At 45.4% G+C, this 24920-nt stretch overlaps 1 protein-coding gene across 1 annotated transcript in view; it reads left to right on the top strand.

Annotated features, from left to right (window-relative positions):
* Nucleotides 1–24920, top strand: part of LOC135382999 (uncharacterized) — a 131409-nt gene that overhangs the window by 47507 nt on the left and 58982 nt on the right. The window contains exons 4-5 of the mRNA XM_064612650.1: nucleotides 15353–15523; nucleotides 24503–24603. Of these exons, the coding sequence (XP_064468720.1) occupies nucleotides 15353–15523; nucleotides 24503–24603 (272 nt within the window). The remainder of the gene's footprint in view (nucleotides 1–15352; nucleotides 15524–24502; nucleotides 24604–24920) is intronic.

Below are 24920 nucleotides of genomic sequence, written 5' to 3'. Positions count from 1 at the left end.
TTTCAGCATTCCGTGATTTCAAGCTATGATTCTCAGACCTTCCTACAGCGTAATTTTTGCAACCATGGCTGTGACAACTGACAAATTACTTACGACAAGAAATGTTTCAAGCAGGGAACACTTTTAATTGCAGCCTTTTGTCAACAGAGGCAAACATATAACGGTATACATAAAATCTATGTAAAAATATAAAAACCTTGTTTATAATATCTATGATATCACCTCTAAGCACTAGCAATATGTACTACTTGAAACAGAGAGGAAAAAATTGCAAAGTCCTGAAACTGTTGAGAAGCGGAAGCCACTAAAAGACGCATGCAAGAAAGGAGCACACGGGCTCGAACTATATGTGAAGGGCAGCTTTGAACATGGGAGAACTGATGTTTTGAGGCTGGAACAACATAGAAAGGACAAATACATACAAAGCTTCAAATTGCTTAAAAAAATAACGATGAACGATAGAAGTCACTGAAAAGGTTCGCCAGCTCTAGGACTCGAACCCACACCAGTAGTAAGTACTGGACCCTCATAGTGCACAACGCTCAACTGTCCTGAACACGATTTAATTAGCAATTAGAGCTAATTGGGACCCCCCACATTAATCAGCACCCTCCAGGAAGCCACCACACTAATTGGGGAACGTCTATCTCGTGTCCAGACCAGCTGAGCGTTGTGCACTACGAGAATCCATAAAAAAGAAAAAATAGATAGAGTGAGATAGAGAGATAGAGTGGGGAGAAGGAGTTTAGTTGAAGATCAATGACGCCATCTTGAAGAAAGCGGTCCGGAACGGCCGCTAGCCGTCGCTGGGTGACGGAGCACAGAGGCAGGTTGCAAAGCATCGCAGCTATCACCACCAGTTCCGGACATCCTGTGACGTCAGCTGTGACGTCATCATGGCATGTCTGGGCAAGTTAGGACAGCTCTGGACATGCAAGGAGAAAAACTCTCGTAATACAGAGGCTGGGAAAGCAAGAGTATGCAAACCATCAATAGCTAACAAGAAAATAGAATTAGTTACACAACAAATGATCCCACCACAACAGGAGCACCGAACGATGCGACTGCTCTATCTGACAGCCAGGCAGGGAACTGACTCGTAATGGTTTTTTTCCTCCTGTATAAAGCCCCACAGCTGCACCCCCTAGCGGTTACTTTCTCAACTAATCTCACAACAAAATTATTAAGAATCACGCCAGCGCTACTCCCGTTCCCAAGGCAGAAGAAGATAGAAAATGGCGGGGATGCCCGGACAACAGCAACCAGCACCCGACGTGCACTGGCACGAAAATCGCAAACAAAGTGGGAAGAAAGTTGGCGAAAGCATTAGTTACACAACAAATCAGCTCACCACAGCAGGAGCGCAGACCGATGCGACTGCTCTCCGCGACAGCCAGCGAGAAACTGACTCGGACGCCGCTCCGCGGCCGCTACGCATGCACGCTCCTAGCGCCCTCCGGGGCGACCACCTCCGAGAGGCTAAGAGAGAAGAGCATTCCTGCGCCCCCTGCTGGCCGTTCTCATTGGTCGTGACATCATCCTATTGTCTCGGGCCTACCCTGTTTTTTTCCACTAATGCTCCTCTAGACAAGGTCAATCTGCAGTCAAGCCACGGTATGACGTCATCATGCACCTGCGTGGCTCAAGGATGCGTGTGCTCTAGACAGGGGACATATTATTTATTGAATCACTATCCCAAGATTATTTCCTTTATATAACGATCCTTCTTCTATAACGATTGAATAGGAAACCATTGCAGAAGAGCACCATGCATGAAAGCTGATCGTAGGAATTCCAAAGTCTTACTAAATGAGACTTGCAAAAGAACAAAATATCCTAACACGTAACTCCATCAACGGCAAATAAGAGGACTAGGCACTCAACAAATCAACACAGAGTACGGGTAACCAGGAGCGCTGAACTCAGGGCAGCATTATCGTCAAGACAACAATGTTCCTTGTCAAAAAAGAAAAAATACAAAGCGGCAACAAAGGAAAGCATGCATATCGGGGCATGTCAGAACAGGTCAGCACAAATTGCACGACTGCTGGGCAACAGAGGAAAACAAACACTTGAACAGAATGAAAAGACACTCACCATCATTTTTCACGTTCACAGCATTCCCTCATTGTAAATCCGCTCATCACAAAATCCACCTGCATCGTCGAACACCATTCACCAGTGACGAACCACACATCCGCACCCCATCAGAGGCAGACAGAACCCCACCGAAGCTACGCTTTTCCACTGACGGCCAACGCAATTACCAGGAGCAGAATTTGCGTTTCCAGACCCGTCAGTGTCCAAGAGAGAAGTGAATCCTTGCGCCCCCTGCAGGCCGTTCTCATTGGTCGTGACGTCATCCTATTGTCTCAGGGCTACACTGTTTTTTTCCACTAATGCTCCTCTAGACAAGGTCAACCTGAAACAATAGTCTCGCGGTATGACGTCATCATGCAGGTGCGTGGCTCAAGGACGCTTACGTTGTAGACAGGGGACCTGTTATTTATTGAATCACTATCCCTAGATTATTTCCTTTATTCTACTATAATGATTGCATAGGGAACTATTGCAGAAAAACACCATAGACAAGAGGAGATTGTAGCATTTCATTCCCAAAGTCTTACTCTACAGGAAACAAACTGGTTCAGCAAGACATGTCCATCCCAGCCAAGAGCCCTGCACCTAACTGAATAATGACGCTTTGTTCCTCCTGAATAAAGTCACACACCTGTCCCTCTCGCGGTTACTCTCTGAACTAAATGAGTCGCAAAATTATTAAGAATAGCTGTACTTCCATTCAAGGCAGCACTATCGTCATCGTCAAGAATATTCCTTGTACAAAAAGAAAAAAACTACATGTAGAAGGAAGGCATGTCAGAACAGGCCCAGGCATGTCAGCACACGTTTGTCAGACAACAAGGGGGAAAAAAGCGAAAAGAAACAAAGAAGAAAACCAGTATCAAACTATTTCTAAGCACACGCACTCCTCTTATTCAAAAACAGTGCTCATCATAAATCCGTCCAGGGCAATACACACCATTTTTCTATTGCTACACTTTTTTCCAGTAACGGTCAATGCATTGCTACAGACTGCGTGACGTCACCACATCCTGTCTGAAGAAAAAGACAGCGGCAAAGACTCCTATTATTTATTGAATCGCAAGATTATTTCCTTTGTCCTACTCTTAATGACATTCATTCTCTCATTAAAATTCAACAAAAAAGCACCCTGCATATTAACGATTTTCACCCCAAAGGCTCATCATGGTCATTAGAATTACAGTAAACTACCACTGCTCTTTTAAAATAATAAGTGAGACCACTCAACATCACCTCGAGCCTTATGTAACACATGACCCTTTCTATGCTCATAGATTCGTTGTCTGAGGCTACACTTGCGAGCAAAAAGGCGCGAAAGCCGGGTGGGCAAAGTTTCATTCGCGTACGCCAAAGCACAAGACACAGAACGCCTTTACGGGAACATGATGGCATTCCCACGATATTAATGATTTTCTACCTTGCATTGCACTTTAGAAAAACTACCACAAAACTATAGTTTTACGAGTCCATTAAAATTCTACTTTATATGGAAACTATAATTGCCCTATTACTTGGATCGCTATTAATGAAGCGCTCCATTTTTTTCTCTCTTCCCATTTCAGCCTTGTCATGCAGTGAAGCAGACTCACATCCAAAATATTTAATTTACGCTGAGGGTGCCGTGCTTCAGGAATTCCTATCCTGCGCTCAGATGCGAGCATTTCTTCACGGATACCTTTAACAGTTGACTTCCTCAACATACCGAGCTCCTAACCACATCTAACAAACGATCAGAGAAACCCTCTTCTCAGTTGCACCATGCGACTCTCTTCTGCGTAAAATCGGTGATTTGAGGAAGACAGCAGCGAAAAATTGCGCGCACTTGTGCTTGACATAAAAAACCTGAAGCATATGCTAATATACTAAGAAAAAGACACTCATGTCTGGTATGTGATAGTGCCACATACACAGACGCATTGCCCTTGCGTAAAGAAAGCACCGGACAGGGATACACAATTTTCCTTAGGTGAGCAGGGAAAAGGCTTAAGACCTCAGGTCACCACACATCCCCACGCGGCTAGCACAACATGACACCAACAAGATACTAGCAGCGGGAAGAACTGCAACACTGCTAAACAAGTCCAGACATGCCATGATGACGTCACAAATCAGGAAAAAAGCACACGCATGCACGCACAGAGGACAACGCATTAAACACACGGAGCGCTCAGGAATAATCGTAGCGTTACCACACATCGCTACGAAGCTCAACGTCTAACACAAGACGACAGCAACAAGATATTAGCGAAGGGTAAAAATTGCTACACTATTGAACAATGATGGCATTCCCACGATATTAATGATTTGCTATATTTCTATATTTCTCTGCTCCTTAAGAAAATTTGTACGTCGTTTTCCAAGCAGACCACATTTAGTTTACGCGAAATAGAAAAATGAAGTTGTGTATGCTCTATGATGATCCGCCGCGGGCTTAGGCCTTTTGCCCGATGAGCAGTGTTTTGTATGCGATGTCGCATGTCTGGACTTGTTCAGTAGTGTTGCAATTTTTACCCTTCGCTAATATCTTGTTGCTGTCGTCTTGTGTTAGACGTTGAGCTTCGTAGCGATGTGCGGTAACGCTACGATTATTCCTGAGCGCTCCGTGTATTTAATGCGTTGTCCTCTGTGCGTGCATACGTGTGTTTTTTTTTCCTGATTTGTGACGTCATCGTGGAATGTCTGGACTTGTTTAGCAGTGTTGCAGTTCTTCCCGCTGCTAGTATCTTGTCGGTGTCATGTTGTGCTAGCCGCGTGGGGATGTGTGGTGACCTGAGGTCTTAAGCCTTTTCCCTGCTCACCTAAGGAAAATTGTGTATCCCTGTCCTGTGCTTTCTTTACGAAAGGGCAACGCGTCTGTGTATGTGGCACTATCAGATACCAGACATGAGTGTCTTTTTCTTAGTTTATTAGCATATGCTTCAGGTTTTTTAAGTCAAGCACAAGTGCGCGCAATTTTTCGCTGCTCTCTTCCTCAAATCACCGATTTTATGCAGAAGAAAGTCGCATGGTGCAGCTGAGAAGAGGGTTTCTCTGATTGTTTGTTAGATGTTGTTAGGAGCTCGGTATGCTGAGGAAGTCAGCTGTTAAAGGTATCCGTGAAGAAATGCTTGCATCTGAGCGCAGGATAGGAATTCCTGAAGCACGGCACCCTCAGTGTAAATTAATTATTTTGGATGTGACTCTGCTTCACTGCATGACAAGGCTGAAATGGGAAGAGAGAAAAAAATGGAGCGCTTCATTAATAGCGATCCAAGTAATAGGGCAATTACAGTTTCCATATAAAGTAGAATTTTAATGGACTCGTAAAATTATAGTTTTGTGGTAGTTTTTCTAAAGTGCAATGCAAGGTAGAAAATCATTAATATCGTGGGAATGCCATCATGTTCCCGTAAAGGCGTTCTGTGTCTTGTGCTTTGGCGTGCGCGAATGGAACTTTGCTCCCGGTTTTCGCGCCTTTTTGCACGCAATGCGCGAATGGAACTTTGCCCACACGGCTTTCGCGCCTTTTTGCTCGCAAGTGTAGCCTCAGACAACGAATCTATGAGCATAGAAAGGGTCATGTATTACATAAGGCTGGAGGTGATGTTGAGTGGTCTCACTTATTATTTTAAAAGAGCAGTGGTAGTTTACTGTAATTCTAATGACCACGATGAGCCTTTGGGGTGAAAATCGTTAATATGCAGGGTACTTTTTTGTTGAATTTTAATGAGAGAATGAATGTCATTAAGAGCAGGACAAAGGAAATAATCTTGCGATTCAATAAATAATAGGAGTCTTTGCCGCTGTCTTCTTCTTCAGACAGGATGTGGTGACGTCACGCCGTCTGTAGCAATGCATTGACCGTTACTGGAAAAAAGTGTAGCAATAGAAAAATGGTGTGTATTGCCCTGGACGGATTTATGATGAGCACTGTTTTTGAATAAGAGGAGTGCGTGTGCTTAGAAATAGTTTGATACTGGTTTTCTTCTTTGTTTCTTTTCGCTTTTTTCCTTCTTGTTGTCTGACAAACATGTGCTTACATGCCTGGGCCTGTTCTGACATGCTTTCCTTCTACATGTAGTTTTTTTCTTTTTGTACAAGGAATATTCTTGACGATGACGATAGTGCTGCCTTGAATGGAAGTAGAGCTATTCTTAATAATTTTGCGATTCATTTAGTTCAGAGAGTAACCGCGAGAGGGAGAGGTGTGTGACTTTATTCAGGAGGAACAAAGCGTCATTATTCAGTTAGGTGCATGGCTCTTGGCTGGGATGGACATGTCTTGCTGAACCATTTTTTTCCCTGTAGAGTAAGACCTTGGGAATGAAATGCTACAATCTCCTCTTGTCTATGGTGTTTTTCTGCAATAGTTCCCTATGCAATCATTATAGTAGAATAAAGGAAATAATCTAGGGATAATGATTCAATAAATAACAGGTTCCCTGTCTACAGCGTAAGCGTCCTTGAGCCACGCACCTGCATGATGACGTCATACCGCGAGGCTATTGTTTCAGGTTGACCTTGTCTAGAGGAGCATTAGTGGAAAAAAACTGTGTAGCCCTCAGACAATAGGATGACGTCACCACCACTGAGAACGGCCTGCAGGGGGCGCAAGGATTCACTTCTCTCTTGGACACTGACGGGTCTGGACACGCAAATTCTGCTCCTGGTAATTGCGTTGGCCATCAGTAGAAGAGCGTAGCTTCGGTGGGGTTCTGTCTGCCTCTGATGAGGTGCGGATGTGTGGTTCGTCACTGTTGAATGGTGTTCGACGATGCAGGTGGATTTTGTGACGAGCAAATTTACAATGCGGGAATGCTGTGAACGTGAAAAACGATGGTGAGTGTCTTTTCACTCTGTTCAAGTGTTTGTTTTCCTCTGTTGCCCAGCAGTCGTGCAATTTGTACTGACGTGTTCTGACATGCCCCCATATGCATGCTTTCCTTTGTTGACGCTTTGTATTTTTTCTTTTTTGACAAGGAACATTGTTGTCTTGACGATAGTGCTGCCCTGAGTTCTGCTTTCCTGGTTACCCGTACTCTGTGTTGATTTGTTGAGTGCCTAGTCCTCTTATTTGCCGTTGATGGAGTTACGTGTTAGGATATTTTGTTCTCTTGCAAGTCTCATTTAGTAAGACTTTGGAATTCCTACGATCAGCTTTCATGCATGGTGCTCTTCTGCAATAGTTTCCTATTCAATCGTTATAGAAGAATAAAGGAAATAATCTTGGGATAGTGATTCAATAAATAATAGGTCCCCTGTCTAGAGCACACACGTCCTTGAGCCACGCAGGTGCATGATGACGTCATACCGTGGCTTCACTGCAGATTGACCTTGTCTAGAGGAGCATTAGTGGAAAAAAACAGGGTAGCCCTGAGACAATAGGATGATGTCACGACCAATGAGAATGGCCAGCAGGGGGCGCAGGAATGCTCTTCTCTCTTAGCCTCACGACCAATGACCAGCTCCGGTGGCACAGCGGTAACGCGTGCGCTTGGAGACTGGGAGGTCCGCGGTTCGAATCCGCGGGCCGGCTGTGCCGTCTGGGGTTTTTCCTGGGTTTCCCTCAGATGTGTAATAGGCGTATGCCGGCACAGTTCCCCTGAAGTCGGTCCATGGACGCAGCTATCCTCCCCCCGAGCGGATTCCGCTCGGTCTTCGACTTCACCCTTTCCTCTCCTCCTCTCCACCACCTTTCCCTTCCCGAGAAACATGCCGCCTAATCAGGCAGGCAGACCTGTCGGGTTCCTCCCAACGACACTCCTCCTCCTCCTCCTCCACGACCAATGAGAACGGCCAGCAGGGGGTGCAGGAAGGCTCTTCTCTCTTAGCCTCTCGGAGGTGGTCGCCCCAGAGGGCGCTAGGAGCGCGCATGCGTAGCGGCCGCAGAGCGGCGTCCCAGTCAGTTTCTCGCTGGCTGTCGCGGAGAGCAGTCGCATCGGTCTGCGCTCCTGCTGTGGTGAGCTGATTTGTTGTGTAACAAATGCTTTCGCCAACTTTCTACCCGCTTTGTTTGCGATTTTCGTGCCAGTGCACGTCTGGTGCTGGTTGCTGTTGTCTGGGCATCCCTGCCATTTTCTATCTTCTTCTGCCTTGGGAACGGGAGTAGCGCGGGCGTGATTCTTAATAATTTTGTTGTGAGATTAGTTGAGAAAGTAACCGCTAGGGGGTGCAGCTGTGGGGCTTTATACAGGAGAAAAAAACCATTACGAGTCAGTTCTCTGCCTGGCTGTCGGATAGAGCAGTCGCATCGTTCGGCGCTCCTGTTGTGGTGGGATCACTTGTTGTGTAACTAGTTCTATTTTCTTGTTAGCTATTGATAGTTTGCATACTCTTGCTTTCCCAGCCTCTGTATTACGAGTGTTTTTCTCCTTGCATGTCCAGAGCTGTCCTAACTTTCCCAGACATGCCATGATGACGTCACAGCTGACGTCACAGGATGTCCGGAACTGGTGGTGATAGCTGCGATGCTTTGCAACCTGCCTCTGTGCTCCGTCACCCAGCGACGGTCAGCGGCCGTTCCGGACCGCTTTCTTCAAGATGGCATCATTGATCTTCAACTAAACTCCTTCTCTCCACTCTATCTCTATCTATTTTTTTTCTTTTTTATGGACTCTCGTAGTGCACAACGCTCAGCTGGTCTGGACACGAGATAGACGTTCCCCAATTAGTGTGGTGGCTCCCTGGAGGGTGCTGATTAATGTGGGGGGTCCCAATTAGCTCTAATTGCTAATTAAATCGTGCTCAGGACAGTTGAGCGTTGTGCACTATGAGAGTCCAGTATTTACTACTCACACCTTCTGGTAGAGCCCTGGACCGGTAATCCAGAAGATGTTGGTTAACCTTTCCTACCCAGTCCTACAGCTGGCACCCGCTCCTACCCAGTCCTACAGCAGTTAACCAGCCCTACAACTGGCTAACCTTTTGAGTGACTTCCATCTTCCATCTTTCAGCAGCCTTGAGCAATGCTGATCTGTTTCGTCTCGGGTTCAAAGTTCGATATTGACACGGAGGAGAAATTCTGTTGTCTGAAAAGGCACGGAGTAAATAACTTGTTTGTTCCGTGGAAATCGCTTCGAATGGGGCGTGGGGGAAATTATCGTCGCGAAGACGCCACTCGCGAGGAAATATTGTAGTGTGAATGGTCTATATGAATACCAGTGGAGCCTGTGAAAAGAGAAATAACAGGCACACGTCTAGATCACGCTGAGTACACGGATCATCACCGAGAAAAAAAATAATAACAAAAGCAGTCCCAACACGAACGCATTTCACGCACGCAAAAAACTTCAGGTTAGTGTTAAACCGGCATAAAGGCCAACCTCCACGGAGCGAATTTTTTTACAACGAAGTTCGCAGCAGCAAACTGCGACGCGCGTTCCGCCGCCAATTCTTCGCCGGCAATAGCTCCACAAGGCGACGAACCAGTGGAGGGCGTCGGAAAATCTGGCTCTGATGTCACTGTTGCCAGAGTACAAAGTGAAATGTTAGTGAAATGAGTTGCTCGAAAAAATGCACTGAGTGTGACAAATTTTTCAACTAAGTCCAACAACTGTCTAAAAAATTGGATCCAGTAATGTGCGGAGAGGAATAATCAATACTGCGGACGACAGCACCCCATACCAAGAAGACGACTCAGGAAAACAGACGACCGCGTGCAGCAGAGGACTGGGCAAGTACGGGCAACGAGACGTAGGTGCGCAAATGCGTAACGGAAGTATGGTGAACTTTTGGAAAGTTTGGTAAACTTTCCGCCTAGTTCACCATAGCGGAAGAGCGCTTTGATTAGCCAGCCTCGCGTTCATCAGCAGTTGACGCTTAAGGAATTCGCGGACGATTAACGAAAATATCGTTCATGGGCAGATCGCCGACGGACGCTCACAATTTGGACGCCTGCGCAGGGCATCAGACGCCCAGCGAAGTTCGCACCTTTTTCGCTGTGCATTCACTCCATAGAGGTCGGTCTTAAAGCAGTTGCGACTCTTCGTCCCGGGTAATGCTAGATAAGTCTGCCTGCTAGACCAGCGTTTCCCAAACTTTTGGCGGTGACGGACCCCCGGAAGCGATGAGAACCAATTCACGGACCCCCCCCCCCCCACACACACACACAAATGTACCGGGATACACGCTGTGCACACTGCCTTGCAGACCTCGTTTAATATGTGCGACAGGGTATAACAAGGAACGAAATTACATTTGTGCAAGCATCAACATGGTCAAGTAGACAGAAGCGAAGTTGACTTCTAACGCCGCGTTCAGTGCGAGGTATCATCGGTAGTGCCACCATCGCTGCAAGAGGTCCGCAGACTGCCAAATATAAAATGCGCTAAACACAGGAACACTCTCAGTCAGTTCGAACTGGAAGCAAAACGATATGACGCACTGTATTTCCCATGCTAGCCAGTACATAACCAGCAACCTCGTCAGCTACTGCGTGCTTTCGATACAGCTTCAGAAACGATTCCGGACTGGTTTCTTCTTCTTGTTTGTATGTGTATCACGCGGACGAACGTGCATTGCAGGACTTTTCTATCAGAAATTAGAAGCTAGCCGTTGAAGCATGCTTGTAGCAATTTTGGAAGTTCTAGGTGTTTGGAAATCGGGCAGCATGTACGAGCGTGTGTTTGTGGGGACGAAAATCCTCACTGAAATGTGAGAGACGGTCGCGGACCCCCATGGACACTCTCGCGGACCCCCAGGGGTCCGCGGACCACACTTTGGGAACCACTGTGCTAGACAGTTATCCAGAGAGGAAGTCTGGTAGCATTGACAAAATTCACACGGTACGGGCGCATCTGTGCACGGCCACCGTACTAAGTAAAATAAGCGCACCGTCGGGGTATTGAGCAAATGCCCAGTAATTGAAACAGTTTGAACTGTCTGGAGGGTTAGTCTAGGAAACGTTATGCATTTCTACTGCATTGTAAACATAGAAGACGGGTTTAGCTCAGGCCAAACTTTACAGACTGGTAGCCATTTGTGTGAATTTTGTTTGGATTTGCTTATTTTTTTTGTGAGCGTTAAGTTCCTGTAGAAGAAAAATTAATAATCTAGCAAGATCTAACTCTATGCATTTTCTATGGTCTATCTGACCGAAAAGCCTACATTTTCTCTTTGTGCGACTTGATTTAATTCTACCACACACAGGTGGTGCCAACGTACAGAAGAAGATTAGCGCGCTGTGTTGTACCAGTTACCAAAATATGGTATCGCGATACTGATATTCGTTACTTGAGTAAAAGGCATCGAATTACCGATATCGACACTACTTTTTTAGAGTAACCGAGTACCACTACCGTTACTAAAAAAAGTAACGCGATACTTTGCCCGATACTTTTGTTGGAAATACGAAGTTGATGCAACATAGAAATCTCGCTTACGTGAACACCTCATTTTCATAACAGCGAGTTTGGAGAAGACAGTTTTGCAGTAAAAAGAGGGCATATTTATTATGTAGCTCTGACACTTTGCTTGACCTTTATCAATAGCTGGTTCTCAAAGTCGTCTTCTACCATCCTAGCAAGCTGTGGCCCCTCTGGCAGCTGACAGACGCCAGTATATGGCAATTACGTTTATGTCTGCCCACACATGCCGTGAAGTCCAATGACCACGGAAATCTATCCGATGTTAACAATGCAACAGTATATGTGAGCATGCATGACTCAGTGTAACCGGCAGCGCACTGTCAAAAACTTGAACCCTGTTCGTTGTCCTAAACTCTTTTGTTGGGCGGGGACTGGCTATTTCCTCCAAGTTCGAAGAAAAAAAGTGAACATGTACTTGGTGTTATTACTAGGGCCCGGAATTTTAGGCATTTGCCTAAAAATGCCTATAAATGCCTAAATGCGACATTTTCAGGGTTGCGCGCCTTTTTATCGACTCTATTGAATTGTAGCCTTTTTGAACATTTTTAGATGCCATAGCAGCCTTTTTTAGAGGTGCAAGGGCGAGCGCATCGTTTAGTCTGATGCTGAGTGCTGAATTTTGCGTTTTGTTCCTGCATCCCAGTAAACCACTAATATCCCTAGGACATCCCTACAAGGTCGTGGACGTCCTGAATATCTCGACATCCATGCAATATCTGTGGGATGTCCCAGAACGACATTCGGGTTTCCATTTTATCGAGTAAATCACAGATGTCCTAGGTACGTCTGCAGGATATCGCGCTTTGGACATTTGAATGGAGGAAAAGCTTGGAGATCCCTTGGATACCCATGAAAGATCCAGTACACGAGATTTTGGGCACTGGTTGAACGTCACAGGAACGTCGCCAGGACGTTGACTGAAGATATGCTAATAAACGTGAAGTTTATGACATCTTGTTCCGACAGCCACATTTTTGTTCTGCTTAGAGCAAGCAAAAACTTCTGTAACCGTTAACTGGATGGGAGGAACAAGCAAAATTGTTATATATTTCTAGCGTTCGCGTGCTGCTAGCCGTGAAAGTATTTATCTATATTCGTAACGAGCGTCAAGCAACAGTGGAATTTGATCACTTTTATAGCTCCACTCAGCAGCTAATCCCATTTTAGACAATAGCTTGAATTAAAAACACAGTATCTGGCATGAAGGAATGTGAGAAACTTTATTGGTTATACCGTGTCTCTGCAGATTCACGGGTTAATTGCAAAGAAGCACCTCCTCACCGTTACAGGTGTATCACGGCCCAAATACGTAACGAACTTGCCCCAATGGCCTTTATTTCAGTATAAGCTCTGGGCATTTGTCAGCATAAACCGTTGTGAATGCTCCCTTCAAATTCGCGTACGTGGTAGAGGGGACAAAAAGGGAGCCTGCTCTTCTTTTTCGGGTGGAAGCATGTGTGGTAGCATGGTCAGCCTTGGTGGACCGTACGTCAGAGTTTGGTCGAACGGTGGCGGGGCTTACTACATTCCCTGAATTTTTGACCTGTTGTTGATGTTCGAGGCATTTATTTCAACACACTCACGTAAAAATTAACATTGTACATACGTATGCAAATACATATATATTTACATACATATCAGAGTGGTGTTGTCATGTCAGATATGTACAACTAAAAGCAAGTGCATGTTTGGACCTGCTTGCATGATGTCCCACGTACGTCCATATATCCTAAAAAGACGTTCCCGGGATATTCGCAGGATCTACAAATGACAAAGAAGTGCTAGTCCACAGAACGTCCCTGGGATGTAAATGGGCTCTGTGGCAAAGTCCGTGAGATATCCCAACGTCCGAAATAGGATATCCTGTAGACGTTTTCTGGATATATATGGTTTGCTGGGATGCTTGCACCTTTTTTTTCTCTCTCTCTCGTTTGGTTACCTTCAGTACCTTGGTTTGCTAAATGGGGTGCATGTATATTTGAACAAGATATTGGGCCTTTCTTGGCCTTTCAATATCTTTGAGGCCGGAAAACTAAGAGTAGTATTCAATATCACGTGGTTCTAGGCAGCCTCAGTGTACAAGTCAAAGCATGTACAGTACCGTAGCCTGTTTTCCTTGATGGAGCATTCTGAAGTACCAACAAAGTCAAAGAGTGCACCAGATTAACGTGCCTATTTTAGTATTTTATTGCCTATTTAGCTGTTTTTGAGGGCCTAATTGCCTGCCTGTTTCCATAGTTTTTAGTGCCTAAATTTCGGGGCCCTAATTATTACTGAGCACGTAGGCGTGTCCACAGGATTCTTGTCGAGCGCTAGGCGGTACAGTGACAATGAATAACCTTAAGAAATATGGTCGCGGCGAAGTGGGACACTTAAAAAGTATCGGTAAGGATACGGAGATCGCGTTACCGTAAATTTGTAACGGAAATACTTTTCCGATACCGATTTAAAGAAGTATCGTGATCCGCACTCCGATACTGGAAAAAGTATTCATTACTGTAACGGCGCTGCGTACAACAGTGTTAGTGCGTAACGTCAGAATTGGCATATGTCACATCGATGTAGACAGCTCCACTTCTGTGAGATGATGCGAATGTGAGGCAGACACAAGAAAAAATGGCGGTGCTTGCGTGAGATGGGCATTGAAAATGCATGAGGCAAGATTTTGCTTTATTTTTTACTGTTCTTTCTACATGACCACAGTACTTACAAAAAATTCCAATGAAATTGAGATAAATGGCTATCAGTCTTCAAAGTTTCGGGCAGGCTAAACCCCGTCTTCCATTTTTACGATGCGACGGAATTGTGTAACGTTTGCTAGGCTAACCCCGTAGTTTTATGAACGAGTCGTTGGAACTTAATTCTGTCTACTTCCTTCGTGGACTTGACGGCGTTACTATAACATACGTGATGAAAATGATGCACGTTTTTACTTCTGAGGCGCGCTGCTCTGCCCGCATTTTAACCGCGCCGATATCAAAACGTCCGACGTCTAACCGGAAATCAAGATGTCGCACAAATAACGATGCCATGTACCCGTATTACTGCCATGTACCATGTACGCGTACCATGTACGCCTCTAATTTGTTGCTTCTACAGTTTATGTAATCCTTCATTGCAGTTTTAACAGAAAAGGAAGTGAACATGATTAAGAACGCAGAGGGACAAGGACGACACACACACGGAAGCGTTCAACTAGCAACTGATTTTATTTCGACAGACAACTCTAGTCAGGAAACTCCCGGGCAACAGAAGCGACCTCTAGCGGTGACAAGTTGACTACCGTTATTGGAAGAACGATTTATGAAGGTCGCTTCTACAATCTCGCGTCCAAGCCTATAATGGTGACTGTGAAGAACAGAGGCATTGTGGTAGAGAGGAGTGCATGTAGGGCAGGAGCGTAGGTGGTCTTTTAGCCTTAAAGACATGTCATCTGACTGAGGTCGAATTTTTGCTCTGTGTTGGAGGAGCCGAACGTTTAGACATTGTGATGTTTGGCCGATATATTGTTTTCACAATGTCTGGACGTTCCCAACACAGGGCAAAAATGGTGTAATTGTAATTGGGCAAAAAAGAAAAAGAACAGTCACGTGCCTCTGGAAACGAAATAAGCCAGGGTCTCGCCCCTATGACATCAGGGCTTGGCACCGAAATTTGTTCTATGAGTTGGACCCCGTGACCTACGACAATAGACCCATATTAAGAGTATTCTATTCCCCAAAACTGTATCGTGGGATCCAAGGCGTACACGATGAAATGAGTAACAAGAACAACAATAAATGGATCGTGTTGTTGCTTCCCCGCGGCTTAATTCGTCACCACCCATCCACGTAAAATTAAACCCACAATTAGTTACTGAGTTATTTGTAAATTTGCATTATTATCAATATTACACATATTTACAGGGATACATCAACGATGACTTAATATCAGAAACGAAACCCACAAACAAAGACATTATACCGTACGACCTTCTTCGGGCCATATGGGTCTGGGACAACAGCGATTTCGAAGAATGCATCTACAGGGAATTTCACTGGACGTGCCCGACAGCAACAGTGCCTCTGTTTCAGCCGGCAAGTACACTACATGTTTGCATATCTTTTCAAAGTACAGATAAAGGACGTGTCCATAGGACGTCAACGTGAATTTTTTTTTAAATAGAACGCTGGAGGGGTAAACTTCTCCTTGACGTGGAACTGCATGTATGCTGCTTAAAGGAGTACACAGGGCAATCCACAAAAATTTCAGATTAAGACGTCTGATGAAAAAGTGTGTGTCATTCTACCGAATAGTGCGAAAGGCTTTGATGTGTGCAATTTGCTTCCCAGAAAAAAACTCACATAAACGTGGCCCCGCGCGTTCACCCTTAACTCGCCACTCCTGGTATAACCAGGATGGGAAGTATGATGCCACGTCACTGATGACGTTATATGGAGAACTCGTTGTGGTTCGCTGACCAGTGGGGGTCAGCGCCTTGTCCGTTTGCCGCCGTAAACCAGTTTTGCCAGTTCTCCTGGAGAATTGGGGATAGAAGGAGCGGTCGAATCATTACCGAGCTAGGAGAAAGGCTTTTTCAGAACCCCGAACAGCCGAGTAGCAGACGACAGCGGAGCAGCATACAACATTTCTCTAGACCAATCAGCGAGCATTCCCCTTATAGCGTCAGCGCGAGGTTCCAGGAAGATCACAGGCTGGTACTGCTCTTCACCACCGTTGTGCACGGTCGCTTTTAGCGGCGTATTTTAAATTGAATTTCTGCGATAATTATGACTCTTTGGTGCGAATTACTTCGCATGGTGCATCGTACCGGCCTACTTAACAGTTTTATAAGAAGAAAAAGGGTGTTAAAAATTACTTAATAGTAACATGGTTGTATGGTAATAAGCTTGGAAGGCCCAAGTCATATGTCGAACACAAGTCTCACAACGCTCAGTTTATTTTTGTAAAAATAACTTATGTAGACATATAAACACCCTGTCAATTAAAAACGCGCTCATCCCCAGCAAGAAAGACAACACTATGCACTACCGTTCCTCACATTGAGGATCCTCCCGTTGTCTAGCCCGTTGTACAGGTTCAAGTATACGTTCATATCTCCTTAGTCGGGCATCTCAATTCAGAACGAAAGGAACCTCAACACAGCGCCAATTGGCAGGGCAAAACTGTTTTTTTCTGCTTCTTTCAGTATCACGGTTTTAAACTGTAAACAAGCTATCTGCGTGTAGGACACCCCATTGGAGCCCACGCTCAACACCAACTGTTAGGGGAAAAGGCCCAGTTCCACGCTTGATTTTCGGCTTTTCTACAGTACCTACCGTGTATCATACCTATGCATTATACATCCCCTACAGAAAGTTTGTGCTCACTTATGAGTGCTGTAATAGAGCTCGCTACGTGACCTAGAATAACACCACACACACTGTCACATGGGCGAACTACAACAGCCGTCGAATAAGAGCGCTTTATGAGTAGAGTTTGGCCACCCGGTGATGGGGGTCGCCGTGACGACGGGAACGTCGTCGCTTCGTCCACTTGGCGGCACGGGGAGATTTCAAGGCAGCTGCTCCGCTCCAAAATTTTGGCACTGACCTTCGCGCCGGCCGTTGTGTGGCGCTTTTTAGTAATTTTAAAACAGGTTCCTCCCAATGGCACAACTTAGAGTCACTAAAGATGAAAGTCACTGAAAAGGTTAGCCAGCTATAGGATCGAACCCACATGTTCTCCAGTCCAGGTCTCCAGGGCTCTTCGGCAATCCAGAAGATCTGGGTTCGAGTCCTACAGCTGGCTAACCTTTTCAGTGACTTTCATCTTTCATCTTTAATTTCTTAGGCAAATTGAGGCTTTGTATGTGTTTGTCCCTTCTATGTTGTTCTAGCCTCAGAACATCAGTTCTTTCATGTTAGAGTCACTAGATACGGGCACAGATTGTCGCGTTCCTTTTCCGCGCCGGAGCCGCCGTTCGGTGTCCGCAATTGGCCAGACCGTATCACGTGCTTTCTTCTTCCAAGAACGCACCGTCCATGTTGAGTCCCCTCCATCAAAAACCGGTTTTCTCGGTGACTAGCTGGCTCGACTGCACGCTGTTCGCCGTCGAAGAAGGTGAGGATTGGCGTCCCATTGCTAGGCGACGCAGCCTCGACGGAGCCAAGACGGCGGACTCACTCGCCGGCGTGGCTCATTGTCGCTACTCTGCTCCCTATTTAGTGACTCTAGCCCAACTCTCCCAATAAGTGGTCGAATATGCGCCACCAAACGTGTGACCTGTCATCTGCTCAAAGGATATCGGATCCAGTGCCAGGTTCGATCGCGTATTCGATGGCTATTGGTTTCGGTGATCGCCGAGCATTGCCCGCGTGTTTTCACTCTCTATGGCTTCAAGCGTACGAGGCCAACGCAGCTGCGCCCATAGCACGCTTGCTATTCAATCTAATCTATTTGACTTTCACGAACATCGATCACACTCGTGTTCTGCAAAAGAACAGCAATGCGTGATAAAATTAATTGTTTCGGCAGTTCCCTTGGATGTAGTGCGTATCATCATTCATCAGCGAGAGTGTTACATTCACCAGATGAGATGACTGAAACGAGAGATAAAGAAACGCTGTCACGTGCTTTATTGTGATACTCTGAGTCGTAGGGCAAAATATTTCAAATAAATTCACCCCCGGATATATACGCGTACCAACAGGTTTGCATCTGGCTTTCGTCAACTTCGTTGTCCCGAATTTGTGCTCAGTGTCCCGGAAGACTACACACTGTCCCGGCTGTCCAGACTTTCTCTGAAATGTCCCGTTACATGGCAGACACGCCTATAGACAATATGGTTTTTACCAGTCGATAATACTTTTGCACGGAGAAGGAGCAAGAGTTGCACTTCTTAGCCATCTCTTGTACATTGTTAAAACAGAACTTCACCACATAGCACGCTCCTAGCCAACCACCATACTGAATGATATCATTCTGTGTCATGATTGAAAACAGGTTGAAAACAGGGGGAGGAGCCTATCTGGGACAGGCATAATGTTTCCCAGATAGGCGCCTCCTTCCATTTTCAGCAAATAAGGACACCGAATGATATCATTCGGAATGGCGGTTGGCTGGGGAGCGTGCGCTATGTCGTGAAGTTCGGTTTTAACCAGTGATGGCCAGTAGTTAACTACATGTAGTTAAACTACTAGTTACCCTATTCAAAATTTTTCTGATGGACCATCAAATCTGGTAGGTTTTTTTACCCTGATGGACCATGGACCATTAGGTTGATGGTCCATCAACCTAATGGTCCATCAAGCCATCCAGGGTAATAAAAACCACCATATTTGATGGCCCATCAATTCTGGTGGTTGATGGCTCATCCATCAGGCCTCATAGTTGATGGTCCACCAGGCCTGAGGTGGGCGAACAGTTGTGTATCTCCTAACGAAGACCATACAGATTCAGTCACATGTGGAAAGGACATAGATTTAATGATAGAGTAATGAAAGTCCAGGTGTCAAGGGGGAGCTACATAATACTCTTTCCTAATGCATCACAGATCAACGGCCAATCTCCACGGCAAGGAACTGCAAGACAGATAGACGCACGTCGTGAACGACTCATTGCAGACACAATGACATGAGCTCACCTGTGTTTCGGACGGAATAATTGGTCGATCCTACTTGTTACACTTCTCATTACTAGTCAAGATGGAATGCAGACTGAAAATAATAATACACAATTCAATCAACCGACTCCCTCGAACAAAGGTTGTGAGTGACTGCAAAGCGGTTGTGTTAAGCCTTACCGTATTCAGAAACATCTCTCGCGTCCGTGTGGATTGGTTTTCTACCAAATGCGTTCAGTCCGAAGAACTTTCCGAAACGTATAAATGCCTTTGCACACCGAGTTTCACATATTCCATCCGCAGCGTCTCAGCCACAATGACAACTTACAACCATATGTGTTGCAAACAGGCGAACGCCGACGTGAAAGAGGTAATAGCGTAAGGGTACAAGGGTCCGGCAGAATCAAATATGCTCACAGAGAAAATGTGTGTGTCGGTTGAGGACGAATGAGTTACAGAGCGCACCTATTTTATGTCATCATGGAGGTGTATATTTGAGCTTTTAACATGCATAAATATTTAAAAATCCTGGGAACTACTTAGTCCTGTACACGCGGAACGTGCAAGGCGGCGGCGCAAAGTGGCAGAAGGAGCTCGCCAGCACCATCAGATGCAATCTAGTTGTCCACCAGACATCACCAACGGAAATTTGGCGGTCCATTAGGTACCACCAATGACAGTCAGCTGGTGCATTAGCCACCGACAGAGACAGTCTGCTGGTCTCTCAGGCGCCACCAAGGGCGGTTTGGTGGTCCATCAGGAAGCATCAAGGTGGATTTGATGGTCCATTAGATGCGATCAGAATATTTCGATCGTCCATCGAATTTTGTGGCGGTCCATCAAAAAAATTTTCAATCGGGTAAACTACCTGATTGTAGTTAAAAAGTAGTTATCAGTGATGGCCACTAACTACTTCTACAGTAGTTTAACTATAACTACTAACTACTTCGCGATGGAGTAGTTTAACTAGTAGTTGAACTACTTTTTAGGGGAGGTAGTTAAAACTACTTCTTTAACTACTGTAATGTATTTTAACTACGTCTATAACTACTTAACGTTGTCCATCAACACCAGTCCCATTCTATAGTGTTCTTGGGCACCTAAACATGATAAGAGTGAAGATTTAGTACACATGCACGGCACAATTGCTCTGCACCTCCATTCTCATCAAACAAGTAGCTCATGGTAAAAGTCGGAAGCGCAATCCTGCCGTGAAGCTTGCGGCAAAATCGGAAGTAGCGGCGCCTGCAGTAACCTAACTACTGTAGTTAAATACTCGAAATAGTAGTTTAACTAGTAGTTGCACACTACATTTCTGCAAGTAGTTGATAACTACTTTTTAACTACAATCAGGTAGTTTAACTAGTAGTTTAACTACATGTAGTTACTGGCCATCACTGGTAGTTATCAACTAATTGCAGAAATGTAGTGGCAACTATTAGTTAAACTACTATTTCGAGTAGTTAACTGCAGTAGTTAGGGTACTGCAGGCGCCAACTACTTCCGATTTTGCAGCAAGCTTTACGGCACGATTGTGCTTCCGACATTTAGCTCGAGCTTGAAGGGACGAGCCTGTAAGGGGAGAGAACGTCTTTACTGGTCAAAGGCTTTACTGTTCTTTACTGGTCAAACGTAGAAGAAGGAACTGCGGTCACGCCTCCTCTACGAGCTACTTGTTTGATGAGAACTGAGGCGCAGAGCAATTGTGCCGTGCATGCGTACTAAACCTTCACTTTTATCACTGCTTGTGATTCATATTTAGGTGTCCGAGAACACTAGAGAATGGGATTGGTGTTGATGGACAACGTTAATAAGCAGTTATAGATAAGTTATAGATTAGTTATAGATGTATTTAAAATACATTGCAGTAGTTAAAGAAGTAGTTTTAACTACCTCCCCTGAAAAGTAGTTTAACTACTAGTTAAACTACTGTAGAAGTAGTTAGTGGCCATCACTGGTTTTAACAGTGTACAGCGTCGGATATTCTGCTCCTTTCGTGATTTATGAGCGAAAGAAACCGCAATCAAAGCTTTCCCTCTCCAATGCGGCTCTCATTGGTCTCGTCAAACGATTTGTCCAATCATTGAGGGAGATCGTTTGAGGAGACCAATCCGCAGCGTCTACGCATTGTCGCGCTTTATGAGAAGGAGAGAGTAAATGGCAGTTTCTTTCATTCAGAAGTCTCGCAACCGTCCAATTCCGTTCATTTATGCACTTTATTGACCCTTTAAAGGGGCACTGAAAGGCAAGAACTAGTTGAGTTGGAAACAACAACAACTTTATTACGGGACGATGGCTGACCTTTCAAAGAAACTGTTGCCGTGCAACTGATATATTTCATGCCAGTCATATACTATCTGCTCGACAACTATTTCCGGACATTTCCTACCCAGTTATACACTCCTTCTTCATTACTCCCGTCTTTCCCAAAGGTCCAGTTGTTCTATCCAAAATTAGCACTAGATCTCAGCGCTTACAATATTCAAAGAATCCGCAACCTCACAATACCTGCTCCTGTGAGATACCAAATCGCATTCGCAAACACGCTACTTAATTGAACTTGGTGTGTCATCGCGGATATCATCCGCATCCACCAGATATCACAACATATCACCGCATCATTCATCCGCGCGGTTATCGAGTATATTCACATGAGCGATAATTGCTTTCATCGGGGAAGCATATACGAAGCCCGGGAAGTGTACTGGGGCAGGCAGTTCGACTTCGTCGAAACTCACATCCCCATTTTTTTCTCACGTCACAGCACACATCATAAGACGGGAATCAAGTCCTGTATATCACATAAACAAGAATACAGAAAACGACACTAAATATTTTTGTTTAGATTTAACTTATACAAGCTTTCGCGTGGAGGACCACGCTTCTTCATGTACAGAAGCGGGGTTTCACCACGCGAAAGCTTGTATAAATTAAATATAAACAAAAATTTTCTGTGTCGGTTTCTGTACTTTCGTCGGGGAAGAAAAAAGAAGCTATGACGAAAACGCATTGTGTGTCATCGTTTGTACTTTTTAACACACAACCGAAAAAATACTGATTGAAGTTAACTGCACAGCAACGCAACGGAGCCACAACTGAGCACGCCATTTCGAAGGCACCAGTGCTTCCTCCACTGGCGGGACGACGACAGGGACTCTAGGGGGCGCAAATGGCTAAGACGGGTCAGAGCTGTTTATGAAGAAAGTCTGGGCACTGTCTGATCTTTTGCGGCTCGGAGATGGGGCAGCCATAGCGTGAATCCCACCCACAAGACCCGAATGGAAGCCAATTCGAGTCTGTCTGGGGAGATTTCAAAGCGGTAGGCCGTCATCTGTTATCACACCATCCCATCTCATCCTACAGTTGTGACGCAGCCCAACGGCAAGCCGGTTTTCGTCATCACCACCACCACCCGGTAGGCTGTCGTGTGACGTCACCTGACGGGCTTTTAAAAATTAGGGGTCCTCCTGTTGACGGAACGAGGAGTAACGGGATAACAATAATTGGACTTCTAAGAATATGAGGAAATAATTTTAAATTGCGCGTAAAGGTTTGCAGATATGGGTGAAATGTATAGGAGCAGAACTGCATTGAGTTATGATGTAATGACAGAGAGGGTAACGCGCTGTGGGGTTTCGCGCGAAGAAAACCTTTTTGGGCCGCACCATGAGCACCTTAAATAGCACACATAATCATTTCGTAACGTAGTTAGCCGATGTGAAAGTGAAGGAAGAGCGAGCCCGCAGTTGATCCTTCAATGATATTCCTTCAAATCGTAGACGTTTCAGGTCACGTCACGTCGAGACTGGGAGGTACCCGGGTTCGGCTCCAGGTGCCGGCTGTGCTGCCTGGCGTTTTTCGTGGGTTTTCCTCATGCTGCCAGACATATGTCAGCGCAGTTCCCTTAGAAGTCGGTCTAAGACGCACATTCCCCTAGAGCCTTAGTCGTGACGTTGCCCACCTTTGTGAGGCCGACAACGGCGAGATCTTTCATTAGCACCACCACCACTAGTCCTTCCAAAGTTGACATATGCAGCCTTCGTGTGGGATACCGATTATACAGCACAATCTTGAACTCAATAGAAACAGTACAAAACAGGGCGTCCCGGTTCATATTAGGTAATTACAACCGCTCCGCCAGTGTCACTGCTATGAGACGTAACCTCAGCCTGCCCCTGCTTTCCACTCGCCGAACAATAACTCGTCTCCGTTTATCTCACAAAATTTATTATAACAACAGTTACCTTGGAGAACCGTTAATCCAGCAGACTATATATTTGAGCTCGTACCGATCACCCGCCGGAAGCGGGCATTTCCTCGTGCTCAACAAGGTTATTTTACAATTCATTTCTGTCTCGTACATCTCTGGAGCGGAACCGCCTTCCCCGTACCATTACCTTCACTGCGGACGCCAAACAATTTAAGAAACGTTTATGCAGCCATTCCGCTGCATAGTCATTTTTCAATCTCCATGTTGTACACTTGTGCTGTCATTATTTCCTATAAACTTGTGGCGGCCCGGTGACGACGATGACGACGTGCCTCTGCTGCCACGCGCTACGGCGCTGGCACAGCAGTTCTACCGGCACCGTCATGGCGTGAGGCCACGTCCATCTGCCCGCTGGGACATTCCATCATCGCCGGCCAGGACTCATGTAGGGGAACACCACCTCCTCTACAACCTCGACTCAAATCAAATGTTTCATCTGTGCAATTTGTTGATGTGGACTTTGTAAACCTTTCTGTCTGCTGCTCATATTAACATTATATTATTAAATGACACCCCCCATGTATTTGCTCATGGTCGTGAGGCAATTAATAAATAAGTTCGAAGGTCGCCGTCCACCTTCCGCATACATATTCTTTCATGATATCATAAACGAGCTACTTGCGCGGAACCCCTGGGTGCTATGCGACCACTGAAGATTTTTTTCTTTACAGCGGCCATAAACCTTTCTGCGCGCAGCGGTTCCCACGGCGCAATCTATCGTCCAAGCTGAGTTTATGGCGCAGACCACAGGAATTTCTGAGTAGCTAGAGCAATAATGCTCATTAATAAGTATCTTGTAATGTCCAAGCTCTTCCAATAAACGGCTCTGAGGTATCCTCGATAACGGTTTCCGAAAACAACATAGGCAAGTCGCTCTGTTTCTTTGAATTCACAGACACCACATTGCAGGTATTTCATTGGACAACGTCTTTTACGGTTCCGAAAACACCATAAGCCACTCACAGCGTTTCTTTGAAGCGGGTAACGTCACATAGCTAAGCTTGGATTTGATCACTTCCTTTATCGTATCGTCACCGCAGACTTCTTCCGTAATTCTGTTTGCATTTTATATGCGCGGTTGTGAAGCAGTTGGACTTCATTTTGAAGTCATGATGTTGCGCCTGTCAGGCCTGATTTGCACTGAGGAAACATGACACGCCACTGTAAACGATTGTTTTCTAGAATATGATCATAAACCCGAAAGGAGCGGCGAACCTATACCCCGGGGGACTGCTGACTGTCAGAGGGAATTTCACCGTAACCAATAGAAGCATTGGAACAAAGTAAGTCATTATGTCCGAAGTTACGATTATATAGGATACTGCTGTTACTATATCGCATGTACAGTGTGTTTCAGTAACCCTCTCAAAAATTTAATTAGAAAAGCACGTTATGGAAAAGTACGTGGCCACTACAATAGGGGGTTCAGCGCCGGAAGCGATACTCTACCCTATTGCTGGTGATAATGTGGGAAATGGAATTATGGGTCGCCTCACATTGAGGACCCAAGTCCTACGGTGTTCAAAAAGGCCAGAAGAGCTTTGAGGGCAAAGCGTTGGTGGGCAGGATTTGGCCAGGAACCAAACATTTTCGACGAAAC

Source organism: Ornithodoros turicata, chromosome 2 (assembly GCF_037126465.1).
Source record: "Ornithodoros turicata isolate Travis chromosome 2, ASM3712646v1, whole genome shotgun sequence".
Lineage (NCBI taxonomy): Eukaryota > Metazoa > Arthropoda > Arachnida > Ixodida > Argasidae > Ornithodoros > Ornithodoros turicata.
This window is presented reverse-complemented; position numbering and strand designations above follow the sequence as displayed.